Source organism: Hydractinia symbiolongicarpus, chromosome 8 (assembly GCF_029227915.1).
Source record: "Hydractinia symbiolongicarpus strain clone_291-10 chromosome 8, HSymV2.1, whole genome shotgun sequence".
NCBI classification, from domain to species: domain Eukaryota; kingdom Metazoa; phylum Cnidaria; class Hydrozoa; order Anthoathecata; family Hydractiniidae; genus Hydractinia; species Hydractinia symbiolongicarpus.
In genome coordinates, this window is record NC_079882.1 from 18,869,724 (window position 1) to 18,891,874 (window position 22,151).

At 33.1% G+C, this 22,151-nt stretch overlaps 2 protein-coding genes across 2 annotated transcripts; both read right to left on the minus strand.

Annotated features, from left to right (window-relative positions):
• Nucleotides 1–2,000: 2,000 nt before the first annotated feature.
• LOC130655670 (uncharacterized) lies at nucleotides 2,001–9,977 on the minus strand. Its single transcript, XM_057458447.1, has 13 exons — nucleotides 9,061–9,977; nucleotides 8,790–8,854; nucleotides 8,323–8,484; nucleotides 7,009–7,516; nucleotides 6,668–6,778; nucleotides 6,134–6,225; nucleotides 5,834–6,016; nucleotides 5,185–5,743; nucleotides 4,709–4,943; nucleotides 3,987–4,255; nucleotides 3,725–3,791; nucleotides 3,080–3,466; nucleotides 2,001–2,789 (listed from the first exon to the last, which is right to left on the minus strand). The coding sequence occupies exons 1-13, from the start codon at nucleotides 9,848–9,850 to the stop codon at nucleotides 2,732–2,734; spliced, it is 3,486 nt and encodes a 1,161-aa protein (XP_057314430.1). The 5' UTR covers nucleotides 9,851–9,977; the 3' UTR covers nucleotides 2,001–2,731.
• A 5,451-nt stretch (nucleotides 9,978–15,428) lies between these two features.
• On the minus strand, nucleotides 15,429–21,898 carry LOC130654907 (uncharacterized). The gene is made up of 7 exons (XM_057457558.1): nucleotides 21,395–21,898; nucleotides 20,258–20,511; nucleotides 19,361–19,493; nucleotides 19,142–19,191; nucleotides 18,686–18,867; nucleotides 18,469–18,524; nucleotides 15,429–17,527 (listed from the first exon to the last, which is right to left on the minus strand). The coding sequence occupies exons 1-7, from the start codon at nucleotides 21,738–21,740 to the stop codon at nucleotides 15,489–15,491; spliced, it is 3,060 nt and encodes a 1,019-aa protein (XP_057313541.1). The 5' UTR covers nucleotides 21,741–21,898; the 3' UTR covers nucleotides 15,429–15,488.
• Between the last annotated feature and the right edge of the window lie 253 nt (nucleotides 21,899–22,151).

Consider the following 22,151-nt stretch of genomic DNA (forward strand, 5'->3'; position numbering starts at 1 on the left):
GGTTGACGACTAGTCTTTTTAATAACAGTTGTATTCTGTCTGTCTGCCCTAAATGGTTGCTTGTATTTCTACCCACAATTTTTTGGAAACAATATTATTTCAACACGCAATTTTGAAGAGAAACCCTCGTAATATTAGAAAAACTACACCAAGATTTTCGCAGCCTGGACATGCCGACGAAAAACATACAACGAACAGAGCCATTATATTTTGAAAGTGGTCGTGTTCAGAGTTCAGGTTAAAAACAGACCTTCAAACCGTTTGAAGGTCTGTTTTGACTTTTTTTTTGTAATATTTGTTTTCAGTATTTTTTTCACATACTCAGATAACTACTGCCATATATTTTAGCCATGTACAAATCTTAAACACACCAATTTAGATTATGGCTACAGACGTTCAAATCAAGTTTGGTAGAAGTTCCAATAATAATTTTGTGTTCAACCAATTTCAAAAATTGGATGTTTGAAAAAAATAAAACAATACTGCCAAGTTTTAAATTTAGCACGCCGGTGCAGGGGTTGGTGGCCGGATGGTTTAATTTCCTTTTTATTTTTTATTTTTGTCTGCCTGACTATTTCCTGGCAATTAATAATTTTTTTCTTCACCTTATAAAAGAGTTAATACTTTGCTTAGCAACTACACTGTGGTGGCAGTTGACTGACAATTAAAATCGCCATTTTAAATTTAAATGAATACACCGGTAGACGAAAAATCGCATTTTTGTTACCTGACCGTCATCACCACGACAAAAGAAGATGAACCCAAAAACACACTTCTACCGCATGTGTGAATTAATATTGCGTGATCTATTTTGTTATGAACGTTTTTCGCGCCTTTTCGAAGAAATTAACCAAAACAAATTTATGATCAGCCAGGAAAATCAGCAAATTTTACTAATCGCAGAGAAATCGGAATACTAAGGCTGGGTTGCGAATTAATTTTCTGCGGTAAGATTGCTGATCGCGCTTTTTGATTACTTTCTTCTATTGTTTTTTTCTCACGTGATTATTGTCTGGGAAATCCCTTCTTCTTTATTGCTATGACGCGAATTGTCTCATTCACCCAAATAAACATCATTAATTTCGCTACAATTTATGAGGGTAAGATGTGGTCACGCTGTTGTTCGATTTTAATTCAGAGTTCGCTCTGAAATATTGGTTTCTGGTTATCGGCTTGATTTGATATCGGTTTTGCTCCGACGCATTCTTTTGTGTGTAAGCTCTCGTTTGAAATTTTGATATCGAAGAAAGGCTGACTTATAACGAGAAGAGCAATAAATTTAAAGAAAATTTTGTAAGGGGATTTATTATTTGTTGACTATTTTTTTGCCGCCTTTCGACTGAATTTAATAATTCTAATTTTAATAAAAAAGTTTTTATTTTATACTATACAGTATTCTCTCCAATTAACGGACACTCTTAAAGGCGGACACCTCTGATTAGTAGACACTTTGGCAATAAACCGGCTGTTTTCTAGTCAAAGTCTCATAAAAAACTTTCCAAAAAGCGAACACTCAATTAGCGGACACTCTAATTTTTTTCTCTCCAATTAGCGGACAGTCCAAAAAAATCCAAGGTTAGCAAAGAAAAATAGACAAAAATGAATAGTTTTTCTAACATTTCTTTCAAACTTTTTACAACTTTTCTGTCCAGCTTACTTTTAATGTCGTTAATTTTTTTTATCAACCACTTTCTAAGCTTGTCATAGCCATGAAAGCGATAAATAACCTCTACACCAATTTGACTCGTTATCGTTGCCAAAAGGCGGACACTTCAAATTAGCGGACACTTTGATGCACCGATGGTGACTGCTAATTGGAGAGTATGCTGTATATAAATTCGGAATCATTAATTTTGTTTGAACATTTGCATTTTTTAACGTCTAAATTTTTGCTCTTATTGAATTGTTCTAACTGAACAGTGTTTAAAAAGCGTACAAGAAAATATCAAACTTAGCTATCTACAGCTTCGTTTTCTTAATCCACACCCGGCGGCAAAAATGCGCTAGTTGTTGTTATATATGTTGTAGAAAGCAACTGAACGTAACAGTTTGTTTTTGTGAATTTTTCAATGGTCATAATGTGTATTTAAATTTGGCCTAGTGCTAAACCAAATTTTCGGATACACTAGGTTGTAACAAAAAGAAAAATGTGTAGTTATAATTGGATTTCATCAGTGACCATATGACTACCGCAGAGTAATTCCATAACAGGTGAACAATAAATAAAAGAGAAGAAGTGTTTTTTTAATAACTCTGTAACCACTCTGTACCGCATAGTAGTACTGAACAAGAACGCACGAAATACCGATGCAGAATATACGACAGGCGAATTCCTGTGGATTTTTGACAGGCCAACGACTAGTATATATTCTTTTTACTTCACCTTTTCTTTACGAAAACCGTTTACAATTAGCTTTAACGACTCTTGCATCCTTTTCAAGATAATCAGATTATACTTAGAACAAGTGTTAAAAGCGCAAGTGTTTTCTTGTTATTTTAATTTTAAAACAAAGAGAAAAAATAAGTTATAAAAATTAAATTTATATTTAACGAATAAATAAAGGAAAATGTGAAAGAAAATTCGCTATGATAAATAAAATGTATTTACAAGATTAAATCAATGTTGTAACTATTCAATTTCACGCCAAGCTCAAATAAGGATCGAAGTAAGCACCACAACGCGTTAATGCAACGCACCAGTTAAAACTGAAATTTTTCTTCGAAGCTATGTTCATGATTTTCTTACAAATTCTTTTTTCTTCGAACACCCTTTACTTTGTATTTGATAACTGAAACAATAGAAAGCATTGTTTTCAGCCACATGCAATTAGTAACATTGAATGGAAATAAAAAAAAAACACCAAAGTAACGCAATGTTTTCTGATTAGTCATGTTGTCATGGTATTGGAATGGACTCGCAACGAAATTTATTTTATTTTATTAGGTATTTAAATTTTGAACAAGCTAAAAGGGATTTAACACTGAGATGACCTAGCAGTCTCATCCATTAAATGTCTTCAAATCCGAGATTTTTGTCAGTATATACTACATATCGATAGTAACAAGGTGCATGGCTTACCTGTCGTACATTTTGGTAGTTTTCTCCATTGAATTCTTCTTCCACGCCCTGCTTACTTCCATTCGAATATCCTTATGACATATCACAAACAGTACAAATATGGCTAAACCTTGTAATGAATTAAACACACAAAATAGCAATTGAAAAAGGTCTCTCAAGTATCCAATGGCAAGGATTCCAAATATCCACGTCACACCAAGTAGTGTGCTACAAAGCAACACTCGCATCACCTTGAGTTTAAACTCCTTTTTGTCAGATTCTCTTAAAATAAGTCTTGGTTTGTTCATGTTGACGATAGACAAACGTAATGACATCATATTACCAAACCAGATAATGCTAATTGGTAGTAGGACACCAATGTAAAATGATCGTCCGTGAACGAGACATCTAAATGAAAATTGCGTGAATTCGACTTTTATTTCAATCATTTTTCTATTTACTCATCGGCGTTAAAAAACACTTGCCGGGATCTGGTCTGTCGTATAAAATGTACATTGTCATCGCAAATTCATTTGATTTGCATTCTTATGAATAACTTACGAAAAATTATTGGCTTAAGATGTATAATCAACAGGAGTACCAATAATATGATTTTTCGGTATTACTTTCTGATCTATATACATCCCTGTGCTAATGCATACTTACAATTTATTATTGCCAAATTTTTCTGGATCAGCAACAATTGTGAGTGCAACAATCACAAGAGGTGTACCTGAAACAAATTAGAAGACAATTTTTTTTTTTTTTTGAAAGTTTATAATAAAGAATACAAAAAGACTGTATGTAAGCAAACAAATGCAATGTCAAAAAGACAATATTTAACTGCTGATGTTTTCAGAAGATCTTAAATAATCTTTTTAAATTAATATATATATAAAATAACCCGATGAAACCAATATCTTCCTACCCCATGCAAAACATGACATCTTTATAAATTCACGAGTTGATAGTTTGCGCACGATATAAATGTTGATGAAATGTCGGTATAAGTTATAACCTTCAATAGCCATCCACAGAAAAGTGACCAGAATAAAGTATTGTAGCATAGCTGCAATACTTTGACAACCAAGTCGAGAGGATGTTCTTTCAACGCCAAATATAAACAGGATCAACGTAAACATCAATGCCAAACACAAACTTATTAAAACTTTGGAAGCAAATGTCTGTCGAATTGTTCTATAAGGAGAATGAAAATATGTAAGTGTTAAAATTATCTATCTAGATGAATACTAGAACGGTATATGAATAAGTTTGTTTTCGTTTCAAATATATTAATTTTAAAAGGGAAATAATACTGCCTAAGTTTTGTCATTTAGTCAATTTTTGGCAGCACAGTGAATCAAATTTACTTTATTTTTATAACTGCTGTTTCATGTTGGTTTCACTCATGTCCGTACAAGAGTACTTACAAAAACCATTGCTGTTATATAAGAATACAAAGTAAAAAATTAACACATTATTTAGGAATAAAAACATTTTAGTAGAAATATAGATTTTATTTTGCTATTTTTATCCAAGAAATTCATCCTACAAAAAATGGCTACCTTAACGATCTACGCTTTTTATTTATATTCATTATTACAAAACAAACTGGAAACTGCAGTAAAGTTAAGACTTACTGAATCCTACCTAAGTGATAGATATACTATAATGGTGAGTATCAAACCAGCGATGGACACGCCACAACCTATCCATGAAATAAATTTTAATCGTAGTGGGTTGTTAAAGTTTTGATTCACATCCACAATAAGCGCGAAATTTGTGAGATGGTTACATTTGCATTCAATAAAATCGCTTTCCTTTGATTGGATAGTTTGGCACCCTTTGTTTGACCAACCTCCTGACGCATTAGTAGCGACGTTTTCTAAAATAATATGCAGGTGTAAACTCCTTTTTTATCAAGACTGCATTTTTGTAAATGCTCTTCTCTGTTGAGTGCGTAACTAAGAAAAAAATGTTTTTAAGAAACGAATGTACTTAAAGAGGAATGGTTGTATCATAATTTCATGTAGTTGCCTATATTCACTTTTGAAATAAACCCACTCGCATTGTATCCCTATAGCTGAAATAGAAACTTAAAATGCACGTTTTTGTATAAAACTTACTAAGCTTGAAATCCCAAAATTTGCACTTCTCTTCTCCAGTCATTTCATCATTTTTTTTAAACGATATTACTACTGGATTTGTAAGGTTCGATACAGAACGGTTACCGATGCTTGCAGAAAGGACAACGGTGTTTTCACCCACACCAATGGACTGGAGATTTGGAATTGCTTTTGTCATAAAGAATTTATTTTTTTTGAAAAAGTAGGAGATGATATATGAGCCTTTGGCTTGTTCCATTGCCTCTACTGGTATTTTGATAGACGCCAACTTGGTGTGCTGATTATGTGCTGTTTGTCGTACGACAGCCGTCTTATTTTGTCCAGAGGTGTCTGCTTCTATAAACGTTTCGTTGTGAGTTACAGGTGATATCAATAATGCAATATTTTCAGTAGACACAGAATGGTTACGTGGGTGAAGTGTTAAAGCAATTTTATCTGCCAGTTTCTCCAGCAATTTAACAATTTTGGTTGAAGAATTAGAGTTCGTTTCTGCTTCTTCAAGTAGTGTTGAATTTGCGTCTAAAAGATTGCTTGCAGCTTGTATTATATTCTCCATAATCTGTGAGACACAAGATTAATTGTATAATATTGTATGACTAATACATGCATTTTAATTGCAGTGAAATTTAAAAAAAATTCTTTAGTTTACCTCGCATTTTGATTCGGTTGCATTGTTTATGGAATAGACTACGCTTTCAGCAGTGCTAACTGCTTTTTCCACTTCAGCTGCACTGTTGATGGCAGCTCCATGCGACATCATTTCAACTATCTCCTTAGACACATCTAAACTTTTAGAACAGTTAGTAGTCTGTTTACCAGTGCAGATTGTAATCTAAAGAAAGTTTAAATGTAAAACAAACAGATCTTTAAGAAGATTAGTATTTTAAGAAATATTTCAACGACAGAACAGAATTCAAATATTTTAATTGGTTTATAAATGTACACATACTTTATTGATTTGGCCAGGTCGTTGAGATTGTGCAACTGGCTTTGTTATTTCAACCTCATGTGTTGTCGTAGAAGGGGTTGTGTAGCGCGTTTCTGAAATGGATTAAAGTGTTTAGTGAAAGAATGTTCTAGCTTATTTATACAAAGTTATTTAAATTTTCCTTAAAGGGGCTACGAACTGGTTAAAGTGCTCACATTCCGTGTATTCCGTGCACATATTAAAAATTCGGCAAACGCGTTTTGCGCAATGAACAGACCAGCGCACATTGCTCGCTGGTTTAATATTTCTTTTAGAAAAGTATATTACAAAAATATTTCAACAAGACTCATTCTGGATGAAAACATGACCAAGGCTGGAGAAGATAAAAATTCTGGATATATCTATATTTTCGAGTCTGTAAATTACATACATGCCGGAAAAATAACCAGTTTTGTTTTTCGCCCCCTTCAGCTCGACTTTCGTGTAAGTCACTAAAGTCGGAAACCAACAGCCGTTCTGTAGCTCTTTTAAATAATTGATTATATAATCAGTTACCGTTTGTTTTCAAGCCAGACAGGGGGTAATAGTAAATTTCCATCCACAGTGAGCAATGGCAAGTTCTATGTGAAGTAGCATTCAATGTTGAATAACAACCAGTCGTTTTGACTAAAAAATGAAGAATAATATTTTTACTTTTCACGAATGTATAACATAATACGTTTAGGACCAAGGTAGAGAGACCACTGGTCAGTTCATAATTCTCAGTTAAAAAAGAACGATGAAATGTCAGTTTAATGTTTAATTAAGTTTGTTTTAGAAGTTTTAAATCTAAAAATTTCCAATACCTTGTTAACGAAAATTTAAACACAAACAAACATAATGAAATTTTAACCTACATAAATTTAGATCGCGTACACCACATTTCAAAACAGAACCATCTTTCACCAAGGAAGTATTTGTGTGTTCTTCTGAGCTTTGCAGAACTACTACATTCGTCCTTATTTTTGAAAATCCTCCACGTTTGATAATCTCAACTTGTTCTTTATTTAAAAACAACACATTGCTGCTAAAATAATACATCTGAAGGCCACCATCAAATGTTTTGGTAATGCTCACAGGTGGATATTTCGTGTCATTACCATCGTGTCCATTACAACCGATACAACGTAACTTTGTAGTAAGTATTCTCTTGTCGCCAATACGGCGTCTAGTTACAAAAAATTGAATATTCTTGGACTCAACGGAGAGATGATCCTTGTCAGCATCGCTAGAAACATTTGCCATTACCGATCGCAATGTGTAGAGATTTTGCACTAATTTTCTTGAAAAATCTTGACCTCGTGCCAATAACTTCACGTCGATGTCCATATATCCACTAACAATGTTTATAATGTGTTGGAATAACTAAGGAGAAAATTATAACACTTTCAACATTCCGTTTACCCTTTTGTTTGGAGCAAATCCGAAATTTTCGCGAGGATAAATAATCGCCAAATTTCGCGAAGTTAATTTTCGCGAATTCTACTTATGGAAGAAATTTTACAGAAAAAACTTTCGTGAATTTTCAAAATTCTAATTTTTGGGAACAAAAACTTTCGCGAATGAAAATGAATTTCAATGCAAAAAATTTGCAATGAAATAATAATACTATTGTCTGAAAATGGGAGTAGAGATATTTGTGAAATGTTTTTGAGCGGCAAATAAAAGAAGAGAGTGCAGCAAGAAAATTGTATTGTTATCGTGTAATTCTTGATATAAGAAAACAATCAAATATTATATAGAAAAAATTTACCAAATTATTGTCTCACTCTTCTGTTCGTTTTTAGTCTTAAAATTTGAAATTTCTGATACGAAGATATTCAAACCCTTCCGTTTTTCAATTTTTAGCTGATGATTTCCCCATATTGAATCGGGGCTTTGGAGCAATTTTTGGAGATAGAGTTTTAGAGCCATTTTTCGTGCTGATTATTTTTTTCGTTGTGATTCTATTATTTCTACCCTTGTCCCCTGAACCCTTGTCCCCTATGCCCTCGTTATTTAGGAGTTTTTGGTTTTTAAAACTTGGGAAAAAATTTCGCAAGTTCATTTTTCGCAAAAATAACTATCGCGAATTTTAGGTTAAACTTTCGAACGCGAAAATTTCTGTCTTTAAAGTACTTAAAAATACACCATAGAAAATAAGGAGGAAAAACACTAGACTTGACTTATACCGTTAAATTCCGATTTGGTTTAAATACTTTAACGATCTGGTCAAACACGAAGTTGATGCTGGACAAATCGTCTAATGTTGTGATAGAGCTTCCATTAATAATTCTAAATAAGTTTACCGCAATATGCATGGGCGGAAAGTTGGCGTTAACAAAAGTGAAATTCTAAATAAACAATAAAATGTAGATACTTTTTAAATGATGAAACAAAAAATGAGAAATATTTACAGTCATGAAACTCGTTTTAGCTACGCGTATTTTAAACTAATTTTAAACCAATAACAACGACATAATTTGTTGCTTGGTATTCAATGGTACTAGGTATACTAAACTTGTTTAAAAGTTTTTGAATCTTATTACAGTTGGTTCCTCAAAACATACATGTACCTTAAATTGTATTATGCCAGGATTAATTAGGTAAGTCGCTAAAGCAAGAATGCAAAATTCTCGATATTTAATCCGTTACTTACAAATAGCTCGTGTAAACTTAAGTCTTTCCAAGCAAGACTTGTGTTAAAATTCTCCTTATTACATCCTATAGAAACAAAATTTAAAATAAAACACAAGCATTTTATTAAATCCCAATTAAAAAGGGTAGATAAGGTAAAACCCAGGACGCAAGAGTCAAGTACGAAGGGCCCAGAACCCAGAACACCGATGGGGAGGGAAGGCCTAGAATGTATGGTAATGGTATTACAATTTAAGTTTTATATTTATTAAAGTTTTATGTAAAGGACTTACCTTTTAAAACACATGCAAGGTTACTGCCGGTGTTATTTACTTTTGCGTTATCGGAAAACATTTCAATTTCTTTTTCACAATATCTACCTGTGTATCCATTGAAGCAGGAACAGTTGCTTGTTTTCCCTCCATCTTTTGAAAAGCACACTCCATTTTTGCAAGGGTTATTTGAACAAACTTCACAGTTTACGTCAGCATACCTCAACGAAGAAAAGCGCCGTCCTTTGAGGTGTGTTGGTGTATGGCATTCTCCATGTACTAAATTTCGTAGTGTTACATCTGTTACTACAGAGAGACAGTCGCAATGGATTGGATTGCCTGAGATTTTGATATTTTTTTTGGATTTTAATACAAATTTTAAAGGGACCGTTCGCAGCATGTTGTATTCAAGTCTAATAAAACCAGTCAAGGGAGCACTTTCTTCCACCATGTCTTCCGGGATGTCACTAATGTTATTACGAATCAAGTATAATGAATTTAATTTTGGTAAGCCATAAAACGCTTTCGAAGAAATACTCGATATCTTGTTTTTGTCAAGGCGAAGAATTTGTAAATTTGATAAATTACCAAAGGAATACTCGTTAACTATTTTAATGTTGTTTTCTTGCAAAGCAATACTGGTTATATGATCTCGTTGCATATCATAATATGTTGGAATTTCATTAAGGCTTTGATTTGAACATACTATGTCATTCTCATCACATTTTGAGCAAATACATCCAGTGCTGTCCACGACAGCAATGGCTGACATACCAAGAAACAAAATTAATACAACTAAAGACGGCTTCATTTCTTAATTTTTATTGAATTTGCTTCTTTCTTCTCTATTAAACTCTACTTTTTTCTCTATCAATTTCTTTGTGCGATTATCACGTTTATGTGATAACGTGTTGACGTTTATCAGTGAATTAATGTTTCCTATATGTACGCATACCATTTTAACGTAAACAACTGGTTCTTACATGTGATGCTTAAGGAGGTCATAATTATCAATAAGATGTTATATTAATTACGCAGGAAGACTGCGTAAGCAAGACCTACTGGTAACTATGTCCCCCTACTTATATTGTTTTGTTGACGTAACCATGGCGTAACACAATATCATCATTTTATGCCATCAAAAGAAACTGGAACAGACGAATTCATGCAAAGAAAAGAAAAACTTATAAAACTGGTGGTTAACTTTTGATTGTAGAAATAATATATCCATTACTTGTTGTAAGGGTTAACTTATTGACAGCAAAAAAATTGTTCGTTGTGTTTTACGAGACTTAAATAAAAACCAGTCTAATTGATCTTATGTAATCCATAGTAATAAAATTAGACCTTTGGTATCAGGGTTAGCACTTTTAACAAGGCGTTATAGAAACCTCATTTGTTAAAAATGCAACATTTCCATGAATTATGCTGTTCATATTTCGCGCTATATATCAATTTAAACACTTTCTTCAGGATTTCCTTTACATCTTTTGAAATTGTTTTTTAAAAAATACCTTGTCGAAATCAATTTTTTCTAAAAATGCAGACTAATACATAGCAAAGGAAATTTACACATAATTACATTTATTATTTTTATTTATGATGTTCCCATCGTTAATGTCATTGGGTTTTATATTGGCGTATACACGCTCAATTGGATGATGTATTTACACAACGCTTTCCTCCTTCCAATGGTGAATGAACCCCTGAACCCCCTTAAATATCGTTCAGTCAGTTCTAAATATCGCAATAATATTGCACTCTTCGATACATTAAATGTAAAAAATATTGGTAAATAATGATTTCTCAATGTCTTTTTAAGTTTGAATTAGGAAGTTTACAAATTATAGTCCTACACGAAACTGTTTAGCTATATGTTAACAAAACAGAACGAAACCGGGTGTAGGGGGTAGTCCCATCACTTTTATTAAAAACATTTTTAACAAATTTAAACCTTAGAATTTGAATAGTGCTACAGGTCACAACCATGGTGTCTTCAGTTTTATAATGGAAGTAACATTGAAAGGATGTTGACTCAGCTAACACTGTTTTCCTGAGTTTCATTTGTAATTAATTATTCCATTATCATACAATTGTCATGACAAATTGGACACGCAAAAGGAAAAGTTGAAAAGTCATTTTTGTAATCCTCAGTACCCACCATGACATTTTTATATTTTACACTGACGGTTAACATAACAGAAAATTGCATCATTTTTTATCCAATTAATAATTTAAATCGCAAGCCAAAGGTCGAATTTTAAGAAAGTATTTTGGGTCAATCTTACAAAAACAAACTTCTAATACAATCTTTTATCACAATAAGGATTGCTTTAGAAAAGTGCCATTTAATATGGCAGATATTTTCAAAACTTTTTATTACTTTTCTTACTCATGAAACTAATCGCAATGATGAAATTGATTTTCGCAGTAACAACCGACAGTCAAGCGTGTTAATTGATCAATCACTGTGAATAAAATACCAGACACAAAACTAATTTAGAAAATTGAATTCAAAAACAAACCAGATAAGTTGTATTTATCTATTTTTGATTTGTATTTTTATTGTATGATACAATATTTATACAATGCAATTTGTAGCTATGCTACCTTAAGGGAATTAATTTTCGCGGGAAATAATTTTTGCGGGAATTTATTTTCGCGAATTTCGCAAGTCAATTTCGCGAAAATGACTCCCCGCGAAAATTATTGGTAAAACTCGCTATTCGCAAAAGTCGGTAAAATTGATTTCCGCGAAATTCAGATTTACTTAGAACTATCATATATTTGTCTATTTCAACTCCAGTAGTCTTTTCTTCATCAAATTATTTTTTCGCGTAATTCGCGAAATTAAATCCTTGCGAAATATTAGGATCAACCAACTTCGCGAAAATTAATTCCGTCTGTTAATTTGAACACTTAAGTTAAACATTAAACATTAAGTTATGTTTAAAGTTCTAGAATTAAACGCTTCCGACGATAAACAGAACACGGAGCTTGTAGAAATAGAATATATATACTAGAATCAGTGTACAAGATGCTCAAACTACCTGGCGCAAAATTTATCCTTGAGTATGCTTAAATGTTAGAAAATATGTATGAATTAAAAACTATATAAATATACTTAAAACAGAAGTGCCTAAAAACAAATTGTGGAAATAAATAATTAAATTTTAATTAGATTAAAAAAGTTAAAACAGAGTAAAGAAAGAAAATGTCGATATATCAAACATATATCTATTCATTTAGTCAGAGTTTTTTTCTCAAACCCGATAATTCTTTTGCGCTTAATAAAAAGAAAAACGCGCGATTGTATTTTTGAGCAGATAGTGAAAGTTGTTAAAACGGACATCCGTTCAGATGCGCATGTGAATCATATAAGCACACACGCATCAACAAAGGAAAATTATAAATTATGAAGAAAATAGCTCATGAGAACAGTTTTATCCAAGATGTTTTTAACTATTTTCTTTGCGTATAACTATTTTATTGTTTTTTAATTAGATAAATTTAATACTATATATATTCACAGCGCACCGTCAAATGGATGGGCTGTGCGCCGTTTGACAAATATTATTTTTACAACACGGTGTAAAATGTGAAGCTAAAACATAACAATGTGCTTTTTTTTATGTTCGTCTAATAGATTTGAAATTTTACAAGGTTCTTCGCTCTCAGCTTGTGTTTTATCAACACTGCTCCTAGGTTCTTGATAATAATTTCCATCCCCGTCAAGACCAAAGCGTTCAAAAACCTCATTTTTTAACAAGCTATCGCTCTTCTCTCCAGATGTGCTCGTTCCAGAATTTCCACTCGCTTTATTTTCCCATTTGTCAGGAATATTCACCTCATCTACTAAATTGTTTTTGTTTTTTTCACCTGAAATTTCTTCACTTTTTTCTTCTCTTTCGTTTCCTTCTTCACTATATCTGTACTTATCAGGGTCCTCATAGCCATCCTCATCAACAATTCTCTCTTCCAGATTTGCATTGTCTTCTTCAAAAGCTGGATTACTCTGTGCGGATTGTATAACAGAAACAGTGGAAACGAACTCTCCAGTTTTTATATACGGTGGGTTAACATCATGGTTAGACTTATTGGGGACATTGTAAGTTTGTTCCAATGATGTAGCGTCGTCTATGAAAACCACTTTTTGACTTATACCTAAACGAGAAAAACTATTCTTTGTTTTCTGACAAAATTCATTACAAATTTTCTCCATCTTTTTTTTTGAATACGTACACCCTTTCTTATTTACTTCTAAACAAGCAAAAATAGTAAGAATGGAGAAAATGGCAACATTAGCCTTAGTTTAGGAAAGTGATTATTATATATTAAGGAGTTTCTCTTTCGCTTTATTTTAGTAAATGTGAAGACATTCTGATAACTTGTTAAAAACGTGTTATTTGACATTTCCTGCAAATTTTAACTACCATACTCCGCTTAACAAAGTTTCTTTCCATAATTTATTAATAGTGTTGGATACAAAGCAACGAATAAAATATTTTATACTAGTGGTATATCCGAGTTTTAATGTTTATGTTTTGACGGTACTACCAGGCTTGTGTATAAAGTGAAGTTACAATTAAAAGGTGTGCCAGACTAATAGGATCTTTTCACGTATGTTTTTTTTATATGTTGTAAATCAAACTACATGTAAAAACTAAATTTTGATTTCCAGATCAAAAGATACCCCCCTCGAAAATAAAGTCTACGGCTTACCGCATTTATTATTTTGCCTGACAATTTGCGTAGAAAGTCTGGTAACACTCAGATTTGTAGAAATATTTTGCAGACCATGTCCGAAAAGGCGTTCTATTTAATGCTAAGCAGTATGTCCGAAAAAGCGCCTAGGGCAATTAGCTTCAAACTGGTCTTTATCCCATAAAAAAACAAAGGGTTTTCGATCACCGATGTTCTTAGATTTTCGCACATGACATATCGCATTGTTATTCCTTTCTTCGGGCGTCCTCGGCACAAAATAGAAATTCGGCTAACAGTTTGAACAACATGCGTTATTATTATTTTTGAGCTTGCTGCTCAGTGACTAAACAAGAGGGGTCAACAATTTTGCCAGAAGTTCATTTTTTCCTCTGCAAAACAAGCACCAAAAGCTCATTTTTTATTAGTTATGCTATGAATTTAAAGCAAACTTAAGTACAACCTGTTTTGTGATACAGTTTATAATTTTGTGCGCTTAAACGAGAAAGGTAATTAATTGGCACAGCTGCAGCCTGTTTAGTGGTGTTTTTTGAAAATAACATTTCAAAAAGGGCTTCCCATTGGACGTGTAATGTGGTTTATTGTATAGACCGCTTTACCCGGCATTGTTTAACGATAGTTTTTCAACCTTTATAGGAAAACAGATGAGTAATGTAAAATATGTTTTTATACTCAATGTTTCTTGCTTCGTCATCTAGCTTTTTATATAAGTGTTTCCTATTAAAAAATACGTATACCAGACATGGTTTAACAGGGCTAAGTGGTTAACCCGAATGTTAACCTTTTGTTGCTTTAATAAATTTTTTTATCGTTCAAACTTTTAAAGTGCCTCCTTGATGCTTGACGTAAACTAGCTGTTATGCAGGGATGTTTGTTTCCTTAAACCATGCTTTTACTGGCGCAACTTATTTTTTTCCTAAAAAAAATGTAAATTATGTTTAAGTCTTTTGTAAAAGGTAATGAACACGATTTTTAGTAATTAATCTTGCATCACGTGGTGCAAATCTTACGTAAGAGGGGCTGAGTTTTTATTGATTAGCGATACGTTGATGATTAGAAATTAGCTAAAGTAGGAAAAAATGGTTGCTGGCACAGCTGCAGATCGATAAGAAAAAAACCCAGCTTTGTTATAACTTCGGTTCTACAGCTTCACAGTAATCTTGTTATGTTTAGTTTTGTTTAGTACGTTTTTGAATCACTACAGTTAAGTTATTTATACCGATCGTCCTTCAGATTGGAGTGTAAAAGAATCTTCCAACTTATTCACCCTGTAAATAACCCCGTAGTCACTGTAAAAATAAATTACACTACATTGTCTGGGCCAGTACAAGAAAAGAAGTGAGTTTTTTTTTCTGATCTTGATCAGAGTAAAATATCTCCAAGCAACCAGCATTTTAACCTTAAACACAACCGAAATCATTATCTCTGGAAGGCGTCATTTTTGCAACCCTCATTTGCGAAAACCGCAAAGAGCATGAACCTTTCGCTTAGCTTTTTGCAGTCACAAAAAAGCAACGTATCTTTAATGTTCTGGGGTACTTGGTGCACCTCTTAAGAGCGACAATTAATTCAACACATGTGTATGGATACAACTTAGAAATTGGATTTATAAGTGTAAAACTGTACTTTTAGTGTGAAATGATTTTGTAAAGATAAAATGGAATGTGTATCGCAACTGTATATATATATATAAATATTTATTAGTCCTAAAAATATATGTATTATTTTTAGATGAATTGAAAACTGTGATCTGAAACTTTTGAGTGACTTTCAAGAAGAATTGGAATTGCAGTCCCATTCTTAGGATCGGCTTTCATTTCCAAACACATATTGGTCAATATAAAATTTAACATGGCGTCGCATTTACTCTTTTTGGCTATGGCTACAACACCACCACATTCAGGGTCGAGAAGGGCGTCTTTGCGATCTTGATTGTTTGTTTTAAAATGGATATGGCCATCAACAAAGATTTGCGTACCATTTTCTTCAAACAAACAAACACACGATTTGTCGGGGTAGAATGTCAGTATTAAGCAGCTTTTGTGTTTTTTGTTCACGCACATGTCAAATAGGTCATGCAGTGCTTCGAAAGGAGAATTCCCTCCCAAGCCTTGATCAATGCTCCAAAATATCTCTTCACCTAGATTGCAAATAAAATCGTCCTTGCCGGCCTTTTTTAAATGCGGATAAGCTTCGTCAACTGTAGTACTACCGATGGTAAGATCATTCCAAAGCTGTTCTGAATACGCCAGTATCATAGGAATTTGAGTCAGTAGTTCTGAAACGCTTATTTTACCTCTTTGAAGAAATGCATTAGCAAGGGATAAACAAAAACCGTTGCAAGAACTGTTTCCTGATTTTTTATTTCTATTACCGTAGTTGAATTGAGAATATGACAGTCTTATCAAATTTATTTCATCCGGAACAGGTCGACGAAAATTGATGGTAACACTTTCTTTCCGGTCGCCCTTTATCTGCGGTATATAATTGTAATTATTATTACTAGCATCACTGGAGAATGCGGCAAGCGGCGGCCATCTGGGTTTATCATATACTTCGTGTGAATCAATACTTCTGACAAGACTTCCTCTCTTCACAGGAAGTGGTGGCGTTTCTTTATCGTCGCTTTCATTAAGTTTCTCTTCCGGTGTAAATGGAACAGGCGATTTGTAGTGCGTACTTCCTTCGGAATCTGAATCGTCATTTGGTGTTGATAAGTCATTAGCATCAGAGCTTGAATCAAAAAAAGCTGGCGGCTCGTTAGTTGCCTTTATTGTTGAATTACTGTCATCTGAAGTTTCTCTCTCGTAAATATCACTATACCTTGACAAAGGTTCTGCCGCTATCACACTTGATGAATTCGTGTAAATAGGAGCGTCTTGCATAATATTATTAATTGGTAATTTTCGAAATGTACCATCGGCAGACTTAATCCTCTTGGGTTCATTTAACAAATCGAGGGCATCTTCGGTATTATCGTCAGCTTTTTCAATGGTACTTTTATCATCAATTGTCTGTTTATTATCATCAATTACAAAAGAGGGGGTCCTTTTCAAGGCTTTGCTTTTCCAAAATGCATTTTTATCTAAAATTGTGGTTGTTTCAAACAAGCTGTCGTTCTTTTCATTGTCAACACTATCACTAGAATTTACCAGTATGTCGATGCTTCTATCGTCAACAGAGGCGACATCAACTATTTGAACATTGTTGTTGTTGTAGTCACCTTCGCTTTCATCGTCGGAAGGTAAATTAATAATGACCTCTTCATCAGTTTTGATTACTTCATCGACAAGGTCTTCGTCCACAAATTTATGAACAAATTTTTTTTCCTTCACCTTACTTTTGTCTGCATCGCTGAATAAAATTTCTTTCGACTGACCTGAAATTGAGGGAGTTTTTGGTATCTGATAATACTCCTTGGCATCATTTTTATCGTCGGGTATTTCCTCATATATTTCATTGGGTACTGGATGATTTTTACCGTCTTCTTTATTTTCTTCTACTTTGTGCTTTTCGACTTGTGCATAGGTCACAGCTGGTTTATCTGTCTTTAAACTTTCATCGTTTTCAAACAATGGATTTACAAATGCGTGTGATGCATCGTCAGGCAAATTTTTCATAGAGCTACTTTCTTCATCAGAACCACCAATTGTTTGGTAGCCTTCCTCGTCGATGACGGTAACATGTTCTGCATTTTTATTGTATGTTGGTTTTGGTTTTTGTCCATTGAAGGCTGGTGATAACCCTTCAGTTGTTAATTCAAGAGCTAAAAGAAATGAAGAATAACGGGAGCTTCATCTTTATGCACGGCTCTTTTATAGCTATGTCATGTTTTTTGACAGAAAAACTTTTGTCCTTTTTTTCAATGACGGCTTTGCAGAGGTATCTCAACCGAATCTTCCATCAATCTAAAAAAAGGAAATATTTAGATTAATGGAAGCTTTGTTGTTAATTTCTTTGTTTTTGCGTTCGTGTTGTTAAATTAAATAGATACCTCCGCTTCAGCTCGCTTTCTATTGCTCAGACTCGTCCAGCAATATGTCTGTTATATTAAATTTTGCAACCATTTTTCTCTACGGCCCATTCGTTCACTTGTTTATGCACTCTCTCGTTTATTATTTTATTTTGTTATCTCTACATAAGCATTTCCAGTGAACAGTATGTCTAATTTTACTTTCCCTACAATACTTTTAAACACGCACACGGACATTTTCTACAGATCTAGAAATTATATCTCTATGTTGCAGGTTATTCCGGTTTAACCAACAGTAACAATATCAGCGGCGCATCCACATGTTTTCAGTTAGAGCGCCTGCTAAATTTATTATTTTTAATTTTTTTTTTTTTTTTGGAAATTTCAACCTTCTAGAAAATGCATTTAAATTTCAGAGCTACAAGTAAATTCATTGATGCAAAGCCGAAAATATAGAAATAGTCTGCGAATGAAACAATCATACTTCATATCTCATAGAGTGGACCTTCTTCATTCTTGATATACATTTTTTCTTTCTTAGGATAGGGTAGAACGTTCGCGTGGTAAATTCCCTAACTGACTACGCATTTTTGTTATGTACATGTTGAGTTGGATTGTAGCCTCTATCTTAGGCGTGCATGACTGGTTATTTTATATGTGTCTTTATGACAGCAAATAAATGAAGTTATTTTCAGTTAAAAGAAGCTAATGAGAAAATACTAGAAAATGCGTACCATTTTGTTCATTATTTATACCAATCTCATAATTCTTTTTCTTTCGGCATCTGCACCTAAAATTGTATTAAAAAAACCCATAATTGAGTGTGAAGTTGCTTAATAGCAGTGAAGCTTATCACAGAGAAAATTATTAAAGCGTATTTAAAGACTAAAACATTATTCCTTAGGGTAAAAAACCCCTTGCTCTTGAAATAAATCAGGTTAAGTTACTTACTTCCCATGACATTTGACATATATCACAATAGCAACCAGCAGTAGAATTGGAAAGAAAACCAATGCAATGATAACCCAAACAAAAGGTTCAAAGAAGACTTCATCATCGTCATAATTATCACCATTTTTAATAACAGTTGTTCTGGTCGTTCTAGTCACTGGACTTGTTGGATTTGTTGGAATCTGCAAATCAAAATACAAGGAGAACATTAATCAACATAAAATTGTTCTAAGCAGAAACCTTTGAGTTACAACCAGTAATATGGGTGTTAAAGCATTAACTTTAAAGATGACTGCACAAATTTCAAAAACCCATAACAAAACAAAAACATATTGTTTATGTTAATAAAACGTTTTTGTATTTATAGAAAGTCATGACTATTACTTTCTTTATTATTTTTTTACTTTAGGGTAGGTGTAGCAGTAATAAAATAGTGGTCGTGTTCAAATGACTTACCACTGGAGGAACCATACATCCTGTAGATATTTGAGATGTACCAGATTTTTCTAAAGAAAAAACAACAGAAAAGAGTCCAGTCGAATTGTTCTACTGCAATGTCAAACACTTTTTATTATGAAATGATGTCAGATCTTTCAATTAAATATCAACAAACCGGCCACATTCATTTGCACTATTAGTATCTAAAACTGCCTTTTTTGTTCTCAATGCACTTACCAATATATGTTCCCGAAACCTTGAACAATAAACACGAATTAAAGGTCCGGTTCTGCTCATCGATTCGACAGGTCAGCTCAATTCGAAACATTTGACCCGAAAGTGTTGGCTTTTCTTTTTCTAAGCAGTCAATCTATAAAGAAAACAAAGTCAAACTGATTTCGTATTTTATTTTTTCGGTTGTTCATTGTTGCAGTGGAAGACAACTAACTGTTTTATGCAAAGCATTTTTTTAAAAAGATATCTAATTCATTTCAAGTCATTGAAAAGAAAGGGTTTAAAACCGTAAAAATAGGTCCACATGGATACAGAGCCACTGTGGTTATAATGCGAAATCCTTTCTGTTTAAGCTCACGCAACCTGTGAACTGATAATCAGGTGTTGTTATTGGATTAAGGGGAAAAAAATTTTTAGCACCCTTTTTTGTTTATATTTCTAGAAAAGCAGGCCACAATTATAAAACTCAGTCGCTTCTCAGTCGCTTCCTGCAAACACATAATAATCATGATATGGGAAAATGTGTACACAATACACGAATACCGCGTATGTTATGTGCGTGTCAATGCAGACCATGAACATTAAGATCACCTTTCACATTTTAATGACTTGTTGCTATCAACTGTAGGTTAGTATGGCATTGGAACAAAATGTGAATACAGGTTGTCAAGAAGATATATACCTGATATGTTGGATAAATTCATCATTTTTTTTTGTAGCTACTTATTGTTTTAAAAGTTAAAAAGACTAAACAAAATTTGTAAAGGATTCATAGGCGAGTTACTTATTCACTGAAATGATTTAGATGGCTGCTTAAGAAAAAGCAAATTGGCACAAACTATTATTGGTTTCCTTAGTTTTTATAAAATATGAAACACGAAAAATAAAAGCAGTTCTTACCGTAACTTGTGCAACGGCAATATGGCCATCAGCTTTAACCTTAAACTTAAAACAATTAGAATTTCGAAATGGCTGCCATTGCGATGTGATATTTCGATATTTTACTGAGCAGCCACTTTCCCTCAAGCGACAAAAAGAAAGCCTTGTTAGCGAGTTATTAGTGCTTTCGTGAAGATCTGCAGTGCCGAAGGAAGATGTTTCCACTGTTTGTATTGCATCAGTTTTGCTGATATTACCAATGTTGACAAGGCATTCTGTAGAAATCAAGAAATAATTGCAATTAATGTCGTTAAATACACAGTAGTAATTTATAATTTGAGGAACATAGACTCATAAATGGCAATAGACACCCGTTGAATTGAACATTTCCTGATGTACCTAAATGGTAATGTCAACCGGAAAGATGGAAATGCGACTAGTATTTATTTTGAAAAAGCAACCAGCATTTGACCTCACCATAAAATATTCTAGGCAAGCTTTATTACTTGAGCTTGCGTAGTAACCAATTATTTCACTTAAGTTATTTGAAACATGCAGCCAATTTGCGTGTAATTTTATTAAAAAGGCATATGAGACTGCAAAAAGCCGAAAAGGGAAGCAAGAAATGTTGCATTGCAGTGTCATTTAACTAAATAGAGCAATCATAAAGGCTTCTTCTCAAAATTTCCCCGCGTTAAAAGTTAAGAACCTTTTAGAATTGGACCTTTTGCTAGGTTTGTTTCATATCAATGCAAATGTCATAGCTCTCCCTCCTGTTTCCAATCCTGCGTTCCCCTTAGATAAAGGTCAGGTCGCCGACCCAGAAAGATACAAGATGCTGCTGGAACGACGATGTCCGTTTAAGAACATTCTCTTAATGATACAAACGCTTGTACTAAAGTGTATTACTTTATGGCATACTTCAGTTATCCTAATGATAAAGCATCCCCAATTCTTAGTGATAAAAAAACCGATTTGTCATAATTTTATAATAATTTTCATCACGTTTGTGATGAAAAAATACATTACAAAATTAGCTCTTTTGTTTTACTAAGATTGCCAAATGACTTGCAGTGCGCTAAAAACACTTTTTCTTTTTAATCTGAAATGTTCTAGTACTAAGTTTCTTATTAATAAAGCGTGCAATGAATTACATACTTTCTTCGTCCATTATCTCGTAATCGTATTGACAGGCTGTAGACTGTGATCGGTTCTTGTAAACAGACGCAGCTCTATTCCCATTTGGTAAGCATGGGTAACCGCACAAGTTTGAATTTGTCGGTCGAAACCAACTTCTCCCAGCAAATTCTTTTTCGCAGGCTCCATCACTTTTTATTTTGTAAAACTCGATATCGGTACCGTTGAAATATCTCTGCACACCTACATAACAATTCATCGACGATATCAATACGCAAAATACGCAAAATACTAAAAGTATCATTCTAAAATGTGGAAGTCTCATTTTTTTTTTGTTTTGCATAACGCCGTCCAATTTTTTTTTCATGTATTTAAAACTTTACTTTGTTTTTGTCGTTTCACATAACTATTGGTTTTTTATTTCTTCACTCTAATAAATTCTTTAACAAACCATCTTACTCAAATCGATTACTCATAAAAACATCGCCTTGTCAGGATATATTTTTATCTCTTGCTCGGTTTAGAAGCAATTAACCCTTTAATTCAAGAGTTTTTGTATGTTAATAGTTTATAAATTTTATTGCTGTATAGAAACAAAAGAAGCATTTGAAGGAATTGTATCCAGCATTTACCCAGTGTCGTGGTACATAATTAGTTTCAACAAAAAATGTTAAACAATTGAAAATTCAATTCCTATGTAAATAAAATGGATTACCTGCACGAATGAACCTTGTGTTAATTATTTTTTTACTTATTTGTTGCGTAACATTTAAATCGT

Coding starts and splice junctions, on each gene's coding strand:
- LOC130655670 (XM_057458447.1), bottom strand. CDS start 9,850: ATGAAGCCGTCTTTAGTTGTATTAATTTTGTTTCTTGGTATGTCAGCC. Junction 6,017..6,133: donor GACCTGGCCAAATCAATAAA/GTATGTGTACAT, acceptor AACTTTCTTTAG/ATTACAATCTGCACTGGTAA. Junction 3,467..3,724: donor AAATTTGGCAATAATAAATT/GTAAGTATGCAT, acceptor ATTTTCATTTAG/ATGTCTCGTTCACGGACGAT.
- LOC130654907 (XM_057457558.1), bottom strand. CDS start 21,740: ATGAAAAAAAAATTGGACGGCGTTATGCAAAACAAAAAAAAAATGAGA. Junction 18,868..19,141: donor GATGTATGGTTCCTCCAGTG/GTAAGTCATTTG, acceptor TTTGATTTGCAG/ATTCCAACAAATCCAACAAG. Junction 17,528..18,468: donor TATAAATAATGAACAAAATG/GTACGCATTTTC, acceptor CATTTCTTTTAG/CTCTTGAATTAACAACTGAA.